Genomic DNA, 20095 nt, shown 5'->3' with positions numbered 1-20095 from the left:
GCCAATCACACCTGATGTGCACAGGAGCTGTGCTCTTGTTTTCTGCAATGAATTTTCTCCAATTAAGTAGCAACAAGTCTGCTATAAAATGATTAAGCATGTGGCCATGTGATCTGTCAAATGTATTTTATAATACATTTGGCTAATGTTAATCAATCCCAATGAGAAACAAAACTGCAAGACAAATGACAAATTTCAGGGTATTATTTAATGTACTTTCACAAGTGAACAGTTACAAGTTGCCGTTTCACTATACTAAAACACATCCATTTATAATATAAATAGCCAATTTAATAGTACACATTTCAAATTCATGAATCAAGTATCCAAGTATTAAATTACGCAAATCAAACAAAAGGCATACAAAATACCGCAGACATTTCAATCCAGTTTGAAACACGTTCAACACAAATCACATTTTTCCCAACATGGCAGTAATTAGTAAACTATGCATGGATGAGAAAAGAAGGAAAAAAACAAAACATTCCCAAACCTTCAATTCATTTGTTCTATTTTACTGAATGAGGATTCTGCACTTCCTGCCCCCCAAAAAAATGTAAATAAAAAGGCGGTAGCCTCTTTTTTTTTCCCGCCATAAGGCAATTGAATGTGAACTGTTTGAAGGCAGGCATCAACCCATTGCAACGTAAAAGGTTACAAAAATGTGATTAAAAATTCATATTGAACCACAATGCACATAATGAAACATACAAATTAGTTTGGCAAAGGTCACCTTTGCAACAGTTCGCCAAATGGGACTAATGGCAATTTTTTGTCCATATCAGAAATGGAGAAGATTGGCAGGAACCCTTTAAAACTCTGAGAAGACGCAAACAAGCAGAAATACACAACTATGAGCTGAAGCAAACAAGAGGGCAATGAACAGGGAAAAAAAAAAAAACCTTCAGAGACAGGAGGTTTTAAATGATGATGATTATAAGAATTAAGATTATTTTATTTAACACATGTATATTTGGATGTGGATGGAGGTAGCTGGGATGGACAGCTCAGCCCTACTGAATGCAACAATTGTTGCGGTGGCCGTTGGAGTCTTTGAAGCGCAGACGCATCTTTGGACGATATTTCTCAAGGTAGAAGAGCTGCTTGCTGTTGAATGCTCCACGACGTTTCCTGGAAAAATGTTCAAGATGGCTCATGAACTTTAAAAGATGCTTAAATAATTCTTCTAGAGCTTTTTGTCTTCCAGTGTCAAATTAGGTCATGAAATGACCATAAAGCCTTCAGGAAAATTATTAAAAAAATAATTTGTGGTGACACATACTGCCGAATGTACTGGACAGCATCTTCATACTTCATTCCGCATTCAATCATAGCCAGGGCAACCAGAACAGGAGCTCTAGAACATACACAGAACACACAGTTCGTATTCGTACATTTTCTCAGAAAACAGTTATCCCACAGATATGACAAAGAATGAAGAGCTGATAACACTGAAGAAGTGATAAGAACCTTCCCAGACCAGCCACGCAATGGACAGCGATGCAGCAACCAGGCTCCTCCCTGAACTTCAGTTTCAACAGGTTTAACCAATCATCCACGATTTGGTTGGATGGAGGAGCGCCATCATCAAATGGCCAATCCTGCATACAGCCAGCCACAGCATGGGTCAGGAGACCACAAAAAATGTAAAGAATTAAACAGATAACCTCTCAGAAAGAGGAAGAGGACTCACCAGAACCTGGATGCCCTCCTTCCCCACCAGGGTAGCATCATAAGTGGCCTCACACACTCTCACTACTGTGGTCACACCATACTTCTTCAGTTCCTGTAACAAAACAATTATGCAGTTGGGACCAGAGCAAACAGGACTAACCACTTCTCACATAACCTCTCAGGCACAGCCTCAGTATGTTCTCAATGAATCATCTATGAAAATCAAATTCCAAGGTATTTACAGAACAGAAATAATTATTGGGTGGTAGCCTAGTGGCTATGACACTTGCCTATGAATCAGAAGACCACAAAGTCACAGGTTCAAACCCCATTTACTACTATTGTGTCCCTGAGCAGGTCAAAGATCTGTACATGTTACTCACCTCAATGAATTTATGTAAAGTGGCATTGGTGGGGTTGTGGGTGATGAGGAACCTCATGTTCTTGTAGGTGATTTCCACTGGGGCAGGTCTGTTCATACGTGCCATTGTTACAGACTTATACAAACTAGTCAACAACACTGGGAGGTAATTAAAATGAACAAGAAATTTAAATAAAATAAAAAAAAAGAAAAGCAAAAGGCTCCGACTTTTCAGGAGGGTAAAATAAAGTAAGACAATGAGGGACAGGGGTGACAAAGGATTAAAGCAGAAAAGAACCCTTCAAAACAAGGCAGGTCCTCTGGAGTCTGATGAGGCGAAGGCCGACGAGGGCAGTGCACTTATGGAGATTTACCCCATCCAGGCCTGCTCTGCTGGTGTGGACGCGCCCTCTTGGCTGCTTTCAGGGGGTGGTGTGCGAGGTCTTTCACTCGTCCGCATACACGCCGTGCTGAGCCTGGCAGTAGTCTCCACTGCCTTTCAGAAACTCCATAAAGGTGCGGCCCAAAACTCCACAGAACTGCTGTAGAAATATTTAGAATGTTTCAAGGGTTAATCATTTCACATCATTTAGGCCAAAATAGCAATGATTACAGTGTCGTGTCCCCCCCCAAAGCAGCCCCAATGTAGGTTCAAACCACGACTAACTAGATTACTCTGTGGTTCTACTGATGTTTTGGTTGCAGTAAGTGACAATATGCCATACTGTCGTGTTGTAACATTTTCAAAATGTTACAACATGACCAGTTGCTGCTGAATGAATGATGCTGCTTAGGAACAGATGGATCGGTGTAAATCTGTCATCACAGATGAGAAAATCTCAAGAACAAACTGGTTACCATGGTTACTACAAAGAGATTATTTGTTGTATGGTATTGGTTTTCTGGCAGGGATATAAAAATTCTTGTTAAGTAGTGCCGATAGTTTCTGTGGCTGCCTGATTGGAGTATAGCGCCGCCGTTTCACACTGCTCTGTGCGGCTTTGAACTTCGACCACTATATCTCACATTAGTTATAACAGCCATGGAATATCTACAAAACTTACACGGTCAAAAACCTTCCTGACTGAACAAATACATCTGTATGCCACATGACTGTTCAGGTTCAATAAACATTGCTGTGTACATAGATATTGTCCATCCGTTGTTTACATATTCCCCTTTGCCTACATTTTCATAGTAATTGACTTTTTAGTAATTGTTCACATCCAAGCCTGTTGTGTTGATGTTTGAAATAAGTATTTATGCACTGTGCTCAGTTTTTTTATAGCTTCTGACACTTCTTTATTGAGGCAGGAGCATCATCATAATCTCCCTTCATGTGAAATTAAAACCACTTTGGAACTGATGGCAGCAAAAAATATAAATAACTATATTGTTTTGTAGTCAGGTTTATATGAAAGGGAGGGGCTTATTATTACGTGTTTAGTGTAAAGCTGTTGGCTACTTCGATAAATGATGTACATCAGTTAATAGTGAATAAAATCCAACACTAAATCCCTCTTTTGTAAAGAGACGTGACCAATCAGAATTCAGAGTATCGATCCCATAAACAGTCGATTAGCCCATGAACGTGACCCGCTTTTCAACCCGATCGGTCTAATTTAATAGCTAATCCCGGCCAGGAACGCATCATAATGGACACTCCCGTGATGGATGATTAAAAGGGACAGTTTAGTGTTGAAAATGAATCCCTGGCAGGCCGCGGAGCGCCTCGTCTTTGTGTGGAACAGTAAAATGGCTCTCGGTGGTCGTGGAAGCGGCAATGGCGGCGGCTAACCGCGAGCAGATGAGCTCGGCGTCGTTCTGGGCGCACGAAGGCCAGCAAAAATCCACGGAATAGGTTCATATAAATATGAAACCAACAACATGACCTCTTTATCTGCGCTGGGCAAATAAAACGCCGCCAACACGCTAACATATCGTGCAGGCGAACGAAAAACACACACACAAAAGACACTTCACGGGAAAAAAACACGACGGGGCATATTTGTAGATATTTTACTCGACAGAACATCACCGCGTACCGGTTATGAATGAGCAGATGGCGACCGCTCTGAATCTGGGATGGAAAAGACGGGAGAAACGAGTGTTAAAAGCTGGTACTTACTGGGATATGCTTACTCATTGAAGATTGTAGCTTAATCATAAAGCCGGTCCCAAAAAGACGAGGAAAAAAACCCAATATCTTTGCACCATACAACGGCGGTGATGGCTCCGTGCCCCCCCCAACGTCGGTGTCTTCTCCGTTATGCGCGCCACCGGCCGTGCGCGGCACCGTTTATTAGTGACGAGGCCGCGCCCAGCGCGCGACCTTGCGCGCGCTCTCGCCTGATTCTTTTCTGAATGCTGTTTTGTTCTATCAGCAGGACTGCAGTCTATCTAAATAATACTTAATTTGTATATACTGCCTAAGACTTTTGCACAGTACTGTATATATCTTTCAGGTGGTGACCTGTAATATTGTCATAATATTTATTATGATATGCCCAAGATAACTTTGTCATACTGTTGTTGTGACATTGTATTTTATATAAAAAAAATGAATGATATCCTCTTTGTGTACTGGTCTTAAAAATAAGTTTTTATCAATCTTTCCATATTACAGACTATTTATATTCATTATGAAGTTATTATATAGAATAATATATAATGTCTTTCATGTTCTTTTGCTAGAGTGCACAGGGTGGTAGTATCCTAGTGGTTAACACACTCGCTTATGAACCAGAAGACCCAGACTACTACCATTGTGTCCCTGAGCAAGACACTTAACCCTTAGTTGCTCCAGGGGGACTGTCCCCTGTAACTACTGATTCTAAGTCACTCTGGATAAGGGCGTCTGATAAATACCATAAATGTAAATGTAATGTAAATGTTATGAAATCTGGATCTGTGACATTGCTGGACATTGCTGTTTGTCTTGTTCTGATAGGAAAAATCTGCCTGACCTCGTGGAAAAGCTCCTCACATGGTGACTGAATGTCATGTCCATTAGAGTCAATTTTATGGAATGATCTTTTGTTAATGAGTGAAGTCAGGTTATTATGAAGAAACACCAACTCACATAACATATTGCCTCATAACATATTATAACAGTGTATGGCACAGTTCATGGAAATCCTGAATAAAAAAAAATTTTGATTGAATGGACGACCAAATGCTAGACCCAAACAGCTGATCTGTTGGTTTTCCTCCTCCATTTGCACAAGTACAATGCACTTTTGAAGGGCCTGGATGGTTCATGTTGTGGCTGAAGAGGAATGTTTGGACAGTTACTGTTGTTGTTCACAGGCAGCAGTTTTCCTGTGACCACACACAGAATCTTCTAAAAAAAGCACCATTGTGTAGGTGTGGTATAAAGGGATGTGCGGAACATTTGATCTGGTTTTAATCTGGAGCTAACCAATTCCCACTTGCACCCAGGAAAAAAAAAATGAACAGACCACATGCCTCCGGAGTCAAGGTAAAACATGACACTGTCTGTCTTACTGTGTATACGATTGATTTGAAATAAAAAGTTGTAAATGTACTGATATCAGGAACATGGTATTTATCTGTTCTGACAATTTTCAGGATACCACTGATAAAACTACAGACCAAGTGGATGGTAGCATGATGAGCATGGAAAAGAAGAAAGGGGTAAAGGTTAGTGGTCGATATGTACCCATGTTAGAAATGGAAAGAAGAGGGACGCCCATGCCAATGGTACAATCTGTTGTGACGGAAACCCAACTCACAGAAGCTCCAACCATCATTTCCATTGGCCCTTCACATTGTGGGCCCTTAGTCTCGTCTGACCCCTCAAATCGATCAGATAGCAGCAGGTCCAGAGAAGGACGAATCAGAGAAAGTAAGGCACCCTGCACTGAGGGCCGAGTGTCCAAGCAGACAGTGGAGGAACTGAAGAACCTATTGCATGAAAGTGCTGCCATGAGCAATAAGAAAGGAGATGAGGGATGGCCAAGAAATCCCTGCACCTACCTTCACAGTAGCAATGCGGAGACACGGCAGGACGAATCCTCATCCAGGTCATTCACAACCTTCAAGCCTCTGTGTGATGGTGTCAAGAGACAGTGGAGAGCCGGTGAGGGAAATTCCTACAAGACAGCATCCAGCTGCGATTGGAACATGTCTGATCTGAACAGGACCTCCATTCTGAGATCTCCTGAAGAACACAGGCAAAATTGGAACAACAACAGGGAGTCACAGACAGGTCAGTGCTTTTTCCAGCATTGTTTTTCAGTATGGTGATATCACCATATAAAAACTAAACCTACCACTATTTTAGGATCATTATTGACAATAAATTTCAGTTATCATCATTAAGTTTACACAAACAGATTAAATTTAGGCAAGTAATTCACCCATGTGATCCCTTCAATTTCACGTCAAACAGAAGTAAATCTGACATATCAGACATCTGTGAAAAAATCTGTGGATTTCAGTGGTGATGGCAAAGGCATTTGGGTAAATTTGACATCATAGATTAAGCATTAATCACTGAAAGTGAAATGTGTTTTTTTTCCATAGATAACAGTAAGGACAACTTGCCTGTGGATGCCCATGTATCTCAAAACTTCATCTCGACAGTAGAGCAGATCAAGCAACAGGTTGCCCGTGAAGACATTGACTTTGTTCGCTTTGAAGCCACAGATCTACATGGTGTGTCCAGGTCCAAAACGGTCCCGGCTCGCTTCTTCCATGTAATTTTTTTTTTCTTAACTGACAAATATGGACTGACTGTTGTGTGTTCTGATATAATAATCATTATATAATATGTTGTTCATTTTAGGAAAAGGCTATTTATGGTGTGCCAATGCCTAGGAGCTACCTGGAGCTGACTTTGAGTCCAAAGATCAATGAGGTTGACAATGCCACTCCAGCCAACTTCAGCAGCGATGTGCTTCTAATTCCAGACCTGTCAACATTCAAAGTTCTGCCTTGGGCTGATCACACAGCAAGGGTCATTTGTGATCCATTATCTGTGACAGGTGCCCCCCTGCGCACTTCACCCCGCATTATAGCCAAACAGATGCTGGCTCAGCTTCAGAGCATGGGTTTTTCTCTGCACTCCTCCTTCACTTACGAATGCTGCGTTCTGGGTGTACCCGAGCAAGTGGGTCCTAAGACAGTGTTCTTCCCAGCCACCACACTGCTGAGCAATCACGATCTTCCTTTCCTCCGGCAACTGGTCAATGGTATGTACTACATGGGTACAGATGTAGACAGCTTTGCATCGGCCAGTGGGCCAGGTCAGATGGAGATTGCCTTCATGCCCAATTTTGGCATTGAGGCTGCTGACAGTGCCTTCACCTTTCGCACTGGCATCAAGGAGATTGCCCGCAAGTACAACTACATTGCCAGCTTCTTTACTGACAATGGCATACACAACTCAGGGGTCCTCTCTCACAGTCTGTGGGATGCTAATGGTAGAAGAAGCCTGTTTCACACAGGCTCTGGAGAGCTGTCAGAAATTGGCAAGAATTGGCTAGCAGGGCTCCTGAGCCATTCTGCTGCGCTAAGCTGCCTAATGGCCCCTGGGATCAGCTGCCGCAACCAATTCACCAAGGGGACAAAGGACCAGAAGCGAGTGCTCTACGCATCCTGGGGTTGCAATGACAACAGCTGCGTCTTCAATGTGAAGGCCCATGGTGGGAGGGAGATGCATGTTGACAACAGACTGGGGTCTGCTATGGCTAACCCTTACATCGTGCTCGCGGCAACTGTGGCAGCTGGATTAGATGGGATCAGGCGGGGACTGAACTCTGATCACACTCTAAACAGGACAGCAACTTCACAGAGGCAGTTTGCCATCCCAGTGAAACTGGAGGATGCTCTAGAGGCATTGGCGGAAGATGTGGTGCTACGTGTGGCTCTGGGGGATCCTTTTGTTCAGTATTTCATTGCAATGAAGAAATTTGAGATTGAGACACAAGAATTGGACTCAGAAAGGAACAAAAGCTTGGAATACTTCATTTAGGTGCATCTTAAAAAGTATCTAAAATGTATTTGGAGCAGATGAATCTGATTAAAAGGGAACCCTTCTACTTTGTAAAGGTCAATCTGTATGAGGATACTCCACCAGATTAAGCTGCATATAGCTTTTTATCACCCCCTAGTGGTCTACACACTACACTAAACAAACCAACTATGAACAGGTACATACAGATATCTTCTTCTTCCTTCGGATGTTCCTGATAGTGGTTGCCATGTGGATCAGCCAGTCTGGTTGACACGGTACCTGATGACAATTGACACGGTAACCTGATGCCATTTATCTGGTGTTGGGACATGCGTTGCCATTGGCTGGGTTGGTACACACAGATACATAACACTTCCTTTAAATCTTGTGCAATTATAATACATAAATGCAAAAACAAACAATTTTATTATACTACATCGCTACTGTTTATTTAGTAAGAAAAGAATAACATTGCATTTAACATTCTTTACAATTAATAAAAAATAGTTAATCAATGTAATGAATTTATTATCCTGTTCAGTTATTATTATTTTGCAACCATATAGAAAAGTTTTTGTTGCAAAAGCTAAAATAAAGACAACACAATGAAGGAGGAGTTGAAACTACAAGTAAATTAAAGTATGTTGGTAAACTAGTGTTGTTTTTTGTCAATGAAATATATGACAAAACATCTTCATCAACGGGCGACACAAAGCATAAATGCTGGTTATGAGATGATAACTATAATACACATATATATAAATATATCATATAATATTGTTGATGCATAAAAAACTACTAAATATGGTTTACAAGATAAAAACTATACTAAAATGTCTCTTCATGATGTTATTTCTGCTTGTTTAATTGAATTATTATATAGCTGTTTCTGTTTTCTGTATCGGCCATCCAGTCACACAGATGACGTCACTCCCGCAATACGCAATCGCAGCATTATTACATTTCAGGATACTTGTGGTGGGTTATCAGATGGTTGGGAGAAAATTATGAAGAAATCTTTCTTTACAATGAAGTGCAAAAGAAAAAAGAATGTGTAGTCAAAAAAACATGGGACAAGTTAGAGTGTCTTCCATGTCTGGAATTGATCTAGAATATTCTTGAGTCTACAAGGTAACAGTAATATAATAATAAGATAACCTTGTTTTAATTATGAAATGGGTTTAACTAAAAGAAACTGTAGTTTTTGTCTATTCTAGTGTTGTAGTCAAGAACACCTAAGCCGAGACCAAAACACTGCCAAGACCAAGAAAAACTAAGGTGAGACCAAGACCAAGATCGAAAACAGACTAGGGCTAGAATCGACATCACTCAACAATGGGGAACCTATTCTCCTCTGGTCAGCACTGGATTACAATGAAAAATAAGATTAAGGTATATGGAGGCTATTGCAGTCCAGTAGTGTAGAATTATTAGGCAAATGAGTGTTTTGTCCACATCATCCTCTTCATGCATGTTGTCTTACTCCAAGCTGTAGAGGCTTGAAAGCCTACTACCAATTAAGCATATTAGGTGATGTGCATCTCTGTAATGAGAAGGGGTGTGGTCTAATGACATCAACACCCTATATCAGGTGTGCATAATTATTAGGCAACTTCCTTTCCTTTGGCAAAATGGGTCAAAAGAAGGACTTGACAGGCTCAGAAAAGTAAAAAATAGTGAGATATCTTGTAGAGGGATGCAGCACTCTTAAAATTGCAAAGCTTCTGAAGCGTGATCCTCGAACAATCAAGTGTTTCATTCAAAAAAGTCAACAGGGTTGCAAGAAGTGTGTGGAAAAACCAAGGTGCAAAATAACTGCCCATAAACTGAGAAAAGTCAAGCGTGCCGCTGCCAAGATGCCACTTGCCACCAGTTTGGCCATATTTCAGAGCTGCAACATCACTGGAGTGCCCAAAAGCTCAAGGTGTGCAATACTCAGAGACATGGCCAAGGTAAGAAAGGCTGAAAGACGACCACCTCTGAACAAGACACACAAGCTGAAACGTCAAGACTGGGCCAAGAAATATCTCAAGACTGATTTTTCTAAGGTTTTATGGACTGATGAAATGAGAGTGAGTCTTGATGGGCCAGATGGATGGGCCCGTGGCTGGATTGGTTCAGTCCGACTCAGACGCCAGCAAGGTGGAGGTGGAGTACTGGTTTGGGCTGGTATCATCAAAGATGAGCTTGTGAGGCCTTTTCGGGTTGAGGATGGAGTCAAGCTCAACTCTCAGTCCTACTGCCAGTTTCTGGAAGACACCTTCTTCAAGCAGTGGTACAGGAAAAAGTCTGCATCCTTCAAGAAAAACATGATTTTCATGCAGGACAATGCTCCATCACACGCGTCCAAGTACTCCACGGCGTGGCTGGCAAGAAAGGGTATAAAAGAAGAAAAACTAATGACATGGCCTCCTTGTTCACCTGATCTGAACCCCATTGAGAACCTGTGGTCCATCATCAAATGTGAGATTTACAAGGAGGGAAAACAGTACACCTCTCTGAACAGGGTCTGGGAGGCTGTGGTTGCTGCTGCACGCAATGTTGATGGTGAACAGATCAAAACACTGACAGAATCCATGGATGGCAGGCTTTTGAGTCCTTGCAAAGAAAGGTGGCTATATTGGTCGCTGATTTGTTTTTGTTTTGTTTTTGAATGTCAGAAATGTATATTTGTGAATGTGGAGATGTTATATTGGTTTCACTGGTAAAAATAAATAATTGAAATGGGTATATATTTGTTTTTTGTTAAGTTGCCTAATAATTATGCACATAATTATATATAATAAGTCACCTGCACACACAGATATCCCCCTAAAATAGCTAAAAATAAAAACAAACTAAAAACTACTTCCAAAAACATTCAGCTTTGATATGAGTTTTTTTTGGGGTTCATTGAGAACATGGCTGTTGTTCAATAATAAAATTATTCCTCAAAAATACAACTTGCCTAATAATTCTGCACTCCCTGAAATAGCATCCAGATAGCGTGTAAGAAAATTCAACCACATTGTGAGGATTGCCTGCAGCTGGTCTCCACACCTGACTCCAATCCTGACGCCCCATAAATGCCGGAAGTTTCCGCCCCTTCTAGGTCTCTGGCATTTTCGTGGACTCTGCATGAACTTGACCTGGTTTTGTTTCATATGTGTTTTGAGTTCTGGCAATCGCCACACGCCTACGGGTTAGTTTGTGTTCTTTGTTTAAGTTAAATCGTTTTCGGCCACCGCGTCTTTATTTGTGTTTAGTGTTTATTTAATAATAAAAACCCCTTCCCAGTATGTCAGACCTCTGCGCTTCCTTCCCCCGTAAGTCCGTAGTCGTGACACACATCACCGTGGTCTTACAATCACTGCACTGGCTACCCATCAAATTTACGATTGACTACAAAATCTTACTTTTGACCTATAAAGCTCTTAATGGTCTTGCTCCACAGTACCTGAGTGAACTTTTAGTTAAGGGTGTGGGATCACTACTGGTACCCAAAGTACAGAAGGTCACAGCTGGGAGCAGATCCTTCTCCTATAGAGCTCCAATGCTGTGGAACGGCTTGCCGGTCAAATACAGTCTCACTAAGTCCACTTCATTACACAGTCACCTAGTAAAACAGACAGTGTTAAATTCACGTTAGTAAGGCTGTACTAGTTAGGGTACCAGGCAACTGTTGCACAAATGTACAACTATACACTCAGGGCATCAGCAGCACCTGCCAATAACCCTTCAGCAGATCTAACTTGCTGACAAAACAATATGTTCTCACACTGTCTATGCAATCCTCCATCTGTGGTAGAGGGAACGAATCCGGGATGGTGATTGCATTCAGATGCCAGTAATCCATTCATAACCTGTATGTCCCATAAGGCTTAGGGTCTACTAAACACAGGGTGCTCTAGGTGCTTGAGCTTCGGACTGCCAAACAATGCTCCAACAAATAATCTGTTTCCCTTTTTATTAACTTTTGCTTCTGGTGATTTATGCAATAAGCATGCTCCTAAAGGAAAAGTAATAGTATTCTGGATATCATGCTGCACATCATGAGTCTGAGTTCATGAGTTTTCAAAATAAGATGGCAGCTGGGAATTTCTCTGACAAGGCACAACAGTCAATGTGTTCCAAACTCCTAACCCATTTATCTCTGTGGACATCATACCCACTTTTCGAAGGCAACCACTCCCACTGAGGCTTCTATGACGGGCTTCAAGTTGCTCCTATGACAGTAGGACTTCATTATGTTTATGTGGCATTTCCATAGCTTACGTTCTGTGGATCTCACAGAAGGTAATAAAACCAAAACCTTGACCCCTTGTACCGAGCTGCAGTGCAGGGTTGCGGATGATATAATAATAAGTCCTACAGTTGTAGGGTTGGAGAAATAAAGGATGTCGTCAGTGTCATGGTCTAGATTATGTGTCCATAATGATGTTACTGGTCCACTTGAAGATCCCTGAAGCTGTAGTTGTAACGGTGGTGGTGGCTGTGGTGACCCTCTGTTTCGTTTCATGGTATGTCCTCGTTTAGCAGTTGTCAGGAACCAGGATTGATTTGCTGGTCTCTTAACTGGAGTCTGCCAGTAGTCTGGGTGCTTGATTGGAGAAAAACAAACAGAAGCAGTGGCAGACGGTTGCACTGTACGACCGATACCTAAATATGTGGTTATAGTGGTATATTGGTGCTACAGTGGCCCGGTACCCTAACTAGGACAGCCAAACTAGGGTGAATTTAACACTGTCTGTGTCTAACAGGGGGACTCTGTGATAAACTGGACTTTATAATTGACACTGCGTCAAAGTGAAGTGAAATGAGGGTCTAGGATTTTAACAAAAAGCCAGAGAAAACAGATGGGTTTTCAGATTGGATTTAAACACTGAGACTGTGTCTGAGTCCGACACTGACAGGCAAGCCATTCCACAACTGCGAAGCTCTATAGGAGAAGGACCTGCTCCCAGCTGTGACCTTCTGTACTTTTGGTACCAGTAGTGACCTCGCACCCATTGATCGAAGGGGGCGTGGTGGTTCGTAAAGAACCAAAATTTCACTCAGGTATTGCGGGGCCATTTAGAGCTTTATAGGTCAAAAGTAGGATTTTGTAGTCAATCCTAAGTTTGATGGGTAACCAGTGCAGTGAGGGTCTAGTGTCAGGAACATAACAAATGGGACAAAAGACCATAAACTCCAAAATGATGCTACAACACATAAGGCTAATTGTTTATTACAAACAAGGACATTGAAACAACAAAAGACACACAAAACAGGTCTTGTCTTCTGGTCACAATCCTTCTCGTCATAGCACTTCCTTCTTGCTTCACACCAACACTTTCTGCTTTACCAACACCCTCTCCTCACAACACATCCTCTCCTTGTCCCAAAGCTGCCACCATTCTGAGTCCTCTTCCCTATTACAGCCCACTAATCATGGCAGGAAATGGGAGGAGTCCAATCATGGGCTGATGAGGACCCACCCTGCAACATTACAGAGAGACAGAAAGAGAGAGACACATACAAAACACACCCATAGTCCGCCACACGACATCACACCTCCAACCACCAAAAATCAACGTAATATGTTGATTCACCCAAAACACCTAAAAGGCCTGTGACAAGGAGTCAGCCAAAACATTGTCCGTCCAACGTTTGTATTTAATTTCTAAATTGAAACAGTGTAAAACCAAGGACCAGTGCATAATACGCCAATTTGTGTTTTTCATCAGTGATAAAAGAAAAGAAGTGAAAGAAGTGAAGTGATTGTCACATGTGATACACAGCAGCACAGCACACAGTGAAATTTGTCCTCTACATTTAACCCATCACCCTGAGTGAGCAGTGGGCAGCCATGACAGGTGCCCGGGGAGCAGTGTGTGGTGCTTTGCTCAGTGGCACCTCAGTGGCAGCTCGGCGGATCGGGATTTGAACCGGCAACCTTCTGGTTACGGGGCCGCTTCCTTAACCGCTAGGCCACCAAAACACCAGGGGATTCTGGTCAGTAAAAACTAAAACAGGTAGTGCGGTGAACCTAATTTATACCTCAATGTGTTGGAATGCTAAAATCAGTGCTAATGCCTCCTTTTCAATGGTGCTGTAGTTCAACTGATTTAAGAACTTTTTTGAGAAGAAGCAAATGGTGCTACAGTGGCCCGGTACCCTAACTAGGATGGTTCAGTCAAAGGACACTACCTCCGAAAAGTTTTTACAAAAAGCCCGGTAGTATCCAGCCATTCCCAAAAATCGACGCAGTTCCCTTTCCGACGTGGGAACTGGGATGGAAAGAATGGCTGAATCTTAGCATCCTGCAGCCGCTTGAGCACAGCAGTCCGAGCGTGGATATGCTCGGACCAAGTGGACGAATAGATAAATAAGCGTCGCAGTTTTTAATTCCACAAAGCACATTAGACGCTGAAAAGTCGCTGACACATTACGCAAACAAAAAGGCATAACCGTATATTGTAAGAAATTATCCAGTGTGACGAAAGCAGAAACTTCAGAAGCTCAGGTAGTCAACGGAACTTGCCAGTAACCACAAAGCAAGTCTAATTTACTGACAATATGAGCCAAACCAACCCTATAAACACAATCTTCCATTCTGGGCAATGGAAATGAATCCAGCCTAGTTACTGCATTTACTTTTCTGTAATCAGTACAGAAACAAACTGTACCGTCAGATTTAGATACTAAAGAGGCAAATGTGACAGATGTGCATCTAAGTTTTGCAAGATCACACTGTTGTGTAATCGGGGCAAAGACACAGTAACATTTCCCAGATGTAACCAATCCTCCTTGGGAGAATATGCACCCAGCAGGGGCATAGAAGCCACATAACACAGCAGCTCCTTTTCCCGGTGGATCTACATTGTCCTGTGTTGAATCACTGTCTCTGATAACGTATTTCTTGAGCATGTTCACATGACATACACGCATTTTACGTTTTCGGTCAGGAGTGTGAATAACATAATCAGTGTCACTTAACTGGGACTCCACCACATAAGGACCTGAGAATTTTGCTTGGAGAGCAGACCCCATTAGTGGTAATTAAACCAGAACTCTATCACCTGGCTGAAAAGAACGAGAGACTGCTTTCTGATCATATCGGGCTTTCATAGACCCTTGTGCATGTTGTAAGGAAGCTCGAGCAGTGGCACAAGCATTATGACGCCGTTCCCGAACGGAACTGACATGATCCAGCACATTAGTCTCTGTAAATGGTTCAGCTACCCAGGCTTCTTTAAGCAGCTTGAGAGGACCACATACTGTGTGACCGAATACAAGGTCAGCAGGACTGAATCCCAAGGACTCCTGAACAGTTTCACAAATGCCAAATAACAATAGTGGGAGACCCTCATCCCATTCTTTAGCCGAAGCTAAGCAATAAGTACGGAGCATGGACTTCAGAGTTTGGTGAAAACGTTCTAATGCTCCTTGTGACTGAGGGTGGTAAGCACTTGATACCAGATGGCTTATTTGTAATTCTTCCAAAACTTGTTTAAAGAGGCAAGACAGGATATTCCAACCTTGGTCCGTTTGGACCAATTTTGGAAGTCCAAAAGTAGAAAAGAACTTCACTAAAGGCCCTCACTATATTCTTAGCCTTTAGTGAGCGTAACGGAACTGCTTCCGGGAAACGTGTGGCACTACACATTATAGTCAGCAAGTATTTAAAACCTGTTTTGGTATGAGGAAGTTGAGCAACACAATCTAAAATTATCCTAGAAAATGGTTCGGTTAGGACAGGCACAGTACAGAGTGGCGTGGGTGGAATTGACTTCGGTTTACCAGCCAACTGACAATATTGTCAATCGTGTCACGTTTGAGCAACATCGGATTTCAACCCAGGCCAAAAGAAATGCAACAAAATCCGGTTATATGTTTTTGTTACTCCTAAGTGTCCAGCAATCACGTTGTCATGCCCTAAACACAGTACCTGAGACCGAAACTTAAGAGGAACCACCACTTGATATACTGAATTCCAACCTACGTCATCAGCAGTTGGAGGAGTCCACTTCCTCATCAAGATCCCTTTATCCCAGAAAAAGGCTAACGAATTTGCAGTTATGTTGGCCTTCTCAACAACAGCTGAATGACACTGTGTTTAAGTAAAGTAGAGTCTTTTCGCTGCTCCTGGGACATAAGCATTTTACTTACAGACAGCGACATTGTCTCATCACCCTGGACAGGAACAGCGCGCATCCGCGGCACTCCCTCCACCACTCCACCGTCTGATGGCGCTGCACGGGAACCCAGAGGGCCATAAACGTATCATACAAATCCGCCGTTCTCTGCCGGCACGCCTGCGCTCGGGTGACTGCACCAGCAGAAAAAACTGACTCAGAATCCGGCATCACTGAAAAGGGTGGAACCGTAGGGTCATCGATGACCTCCGGAAGAGGAAGAAATTTCCCTCCAGCTAAATCATTCCCAAGAATAAAATTGATTCCCTGCATAGGCGACAGATGTTATTTCTGAACTTAAGGACACTTACAACTCAAACTTTATTGTGGTAGGTGGTGATTATAACCTGACACCAGATGAATGTTTTGATAGATGTCCTTCTAGATGTCATAGGGAGAGTTTGAATCATATTTTATTCGAATTTATTAACTCCAATAATCTAATAGATGTATGGAGAGATAAAAACCCTGATACACGTCAGTTCACATGGATCAAGCCAAATGGTCTCATAAAATCAAGGATAGATTTATGGTTAACCACTCCAGATATAATCAGATATGTTTCATATGTCTCCATCTCTTCTGCCCCTTTGACGGATCACTGTGTAATTTCGCTTAAATTAAACACAGTTAATGGGAAAAAATTTAAAAAAGATTATTGGAAGTTTAATGCAGATTTATTAAAGGATGAGGGTTATGTCAAAATAATCAAAGAAATGATACACAAAATTAAAAATGACCAAACTATAGGAAGCTTTTGCAACAGATGGGAATACTTAAAATTTAAGGTCCGTGAATTTTCAGTGACATTTAGCAAATAGAAATGCAGACAACAAAGAGAATTTGAGGCTCGTTTGGTGCAGAATATAAATAATTTATGTAGAAAGTCTCAAATGTTGGAAGCTGATAGATGTGAATTTATAACACTTCAGAATCAATTAGATGTTACTTATCAAAAGAGGGCACACGGTGCATACATTAGATCTCGAGCTAAATGGATAGAAGAAGGTGAAAAAAATACATTGTTTTTCAGTAATTTAGAAAAAAGAAGGCAAGAGAGAAAAAACATACATTCATTAATTATCGATAAGGAAGTTACTAACTAGGACAGCCTAACTAGGGTGAATTTAACTTTGTGTCTGTGTCACTGTGTCAAAGTGAAGTGAAATGAGTGTCTAGGACTTTAACAAAAAGTCAGAGAAAACAGATAGGTTTTCAGTTTGGATTTAAACACTGAGACTGTGTCTGAGTCCCGGACACTGACAGGCAAGCCGTTCCACAACTGCGGAGCTCTATAGGAGAAGGATCTGCTCCCAGCTGTGACCTTCTGTACTTTTGGTACCAGTAGTGACCCTGCACCCATTGATCGAAGGGGGCGTGGTGGGTCGTAAAGAACTAAAAGTTCACTCAGGTATTGCGGGGCGAGACCATTTTGAGCTTTATAGGTCATAAATAGGATTTTGTAGTCAATCCTAAAATTGATAGGTAACCAGTGCCAGTGATTGTAAGACTGGGGTGATGTGGTAAAATTTCCTAGTTCTAGTTAGAACTCTGGCTGCAGCATTCTGTACTAGCTGGAGTTTTTCTCATGCACCTACTAGAGCATCCAGACAGTAATCTAACCTTGATGTAATAAATGCATGGACCAACTTTTCTGCATCATGCATTGAAATTATATTTCTTATTTTCGCAATATTTCTAAGGTGAAAGAATGCTATCCTAGTGACATTATCTACGTGCGAAATGAATGAGACCTGCATCAATGATGACACCTAGATCCGTTACTTCAATACTTGGTGAAATAGAAAGGCTATCCAAGGTTATGGTGTAGTCAGCCAGTTTATGCCTGGCTGCTTGAGGCCCAAGTACAAGAGCTTCTGTCTTGTCAGGGTTTAACAGGAGAAAGTTGGTAGGCATTCACTGTCTAATGTCCTTATGTCGTCCGCAAACATGCGGTAACATGTATAGGGAAAAAAGTAACGGACCTAGGACAGAATCTTGTGGAACACCAAACTCTACTTTATGTGAAGACAAAACACCATTGATGTCCACAAGCTGATATCGGTTGGTCAAATATGATCTGAACCATTCAAGGGCTGTTCCCTTAATCCCAATAACATTCTCTAACCTGGCAAGGAGAATAGCGTGATCGATAGTGTCAAACGCTGCACTCAGATCAAGCAGGACAAGCAGTGAGATGCGTCCCTGATCAGAGGCCAACAGCAGGTCATTAACCACTTTAACCAGCACTGTCTCAGTGCTATGATGAGGTCTAAATCCTGATATACTTTGTGGATATTGTTGCTGTCTAGGCATGCGCTCAGCTGCTGGGCTATGACTTTTCTAAGATTTTTGATATAAACGGAAGGTTGGATATTGGTCTATAATTTGAAAGCTGACTGCGATCAAGATCAGGCTTTTTAATCAGGGGTCTAATGACCGCTACCTTGAACGAACTTGGTACGTGGCTGGTGCTAAGCGACAGGTTAACAATTTTGAGGATAGAATTTATAATATCGGGTGCTATTTGCTATTTGTTGGAATTGGATCCAAAGCGCAAGTACATTGATTTGATGACGAGATTAATTTAATTAATTCATGCTCTTTAATAAGGTTGAAGCGTTCTAATCGGTCGTCAGCTATTTGAATATTATTTTCCATAGAAATATCGGCGGAGCTATTTGTTGCACTTTTAATCTTATCTCTATTTGCAACTATTTTAGGATTAAAGAAATTCATAAAATCATCGCTACTATGATGATATTGAGTGGTAGTATCCGTTTCTGTCTTGTTCCTGGTTAGTTTGGCTATAGTGTTAAACAGGAATCCGGGATTATTTTACTTTTTGTCTATTAACGAGGAGAGATACGTTGATCAAGCCATGCTAAGAGCCTTCTTATAGTTAAATAGGCTCTCCTTCCAAGCTATTCAGAATCCGTTTAATTTACTTCGACGCCATTTACATTCTAATTTCTGGGCGGTCTTCTTAAGCGAGCGCATGTGATCATTATACCAAGGAATTACATTTTTAGTAGGGGTGGGGGAAAGAATCGATACAGCATAGTATCGCGATATTTTGCATGGTGATATTGTATCGATACAGGGACACCAAATATCGATATTTTGTACACAAATTTAAATAAACAAATCAAACTGTTAGTACAATGATTAAAGCAATACATTTTTTACTCCACCGGGTGGTGCTGTTGGGCGTTTTCTTTAGTGAGGTCAGCAAAGGTGAGAGTCAGCGTGTGGGATGAATTCGGTAAAACAAAAATGGAGGCAGAGAAAGAGATTAGGAAAGCGCCGTCCGTGTTTAAGTCAAACGTCTGGATGTATTTTGGATTTTTTGACAAGGATGGGACAAAAAAGATGGATATGACACACACGATTTGCAAGGAGTGTCGTATGAAAGTAAAGTATTCTGGAAATACTACGAACATGAGGGCTCATCTCACCCGCCACCATCCTGAGATATTGTTAGCTGAGGACGGCAAAGCTAAACCAGCTCCACTGAAAAATCAACCAACGCTGGACACACTTAGCTTAACAAAACTACCTCCCAATTCAGAGCGAGCTAAGAGAATAACACAATCCATAACGTACTTCATTTGCAAAGACCTGCGTCCATACAACGTTGTGGAAAACGAAGGCTTCTCTTACATGCTTAAAACGCTGGAACCCAGGTATCAACAAACAGGTCATTTTGCTTATCTTAATTTAAGAGAACAGGTTTAATTGTATTGTCGTTTAACATTTTTATTTAGTTAATGCAAATCTACATTTTTAGTTTATTTTCATTTAACAGAGATTTACTTTAAAATTATTAAGCTGCTGAAGTTGCTGCATAACTTTTTGCAATTTATACTGTTCAAAGTACCTGTAACTCTATGTCAGTAACAGTTTGTCAGCAATAAAAATGAT

At 41.5% G+C, this 20095-nt stretch overlaps 2 protein-coding genes across 3 annotated transcripts; one reads left to right on the top strand and one right to left on the bottom strand.

The window, feature by feature from the left end:
- Positions 1 to 188: 188 nt before the first annotated feature.
- On the bottom strand, positions 189 to 4343 carry ptp4a1 (protein tyrosine phosphatase 4A1). 2 transcript variants are annotated; one of them, XM_028972911.1, is made up of 7 exons: positions 4164 to 4343; positions 2410 to 2577; positions 2058 to 2145; positions 1694 to 1786; positions 1471 to 1601; positions 1283 to 1357; positions 189 to 1131 (listed from the first exon to the last, which is right to left on the bottom strand). In XM_028972911.1, exons 2-7 carry the CDS (start codon positions 2493 to 2495, stop codon positions 1014 to 1016), a joined length of 591 nt encoding a protein of 196 aa, XP_028828744.1. In that variant the 5' UTR covers positions 2496 to 2577; positions 4164 to 4343; the 3' UTR covers positions 189 to 1013. The 2 variants fall into 2 exon arrangements, with proteins under 2 accessions (XP_028828744.1, XP_028828746.1); XM_028972913.1 differs by lacking the exon at positions 4164 to 4343 and having other exon boundaries at positions 2058 to 2552.
- A 1056-nt stretch (positions 4344 to 5399) lies between these two features.
- lgsn (lengsin, lens protein with glutamine synthetase domain) lies at positions 5400 to 8105 on the top strand. The gene is made up of 4 exons (XM_028973535.1): positions 5400 to 5516; positions 5627 to 6266; positions 6584 to 6756; positions 6846 to 8105. The coding sequence occupies exons 1-4, from the start codon at positions 5487 to 5489 to the stop codon at positions 8031 to 8033; spliced, it is 2031 nt and encodes a 676-aa protein (XP_028829368.1). The 5' UTR covers positions 5400 to 5486; the 3' UTR covers positions 8034 to 8105.
- The last annotated feature ends 11990 nt before the right edge of the window (positions 8106 to 20095 follow it).

Source organism: Denticeps clupeoides, chromosome 3, assembly GCF_900700375.1.
Source record: "Denticeps clupeoides chromosome 3, fDenClu1.1, whole genome shotgun sequence".
NCBI lineage: Eukaryota > Metazoa > Chordata > Actinopteri > Clupeiformes > Denticipitidae > Denticeps > Denticeps clupeoides.
The sequence above is the reverse complement of the archived record's forward strand: the minus strand, read 5'-3'. Positions and strand labels throughout refer to the sequence as shown.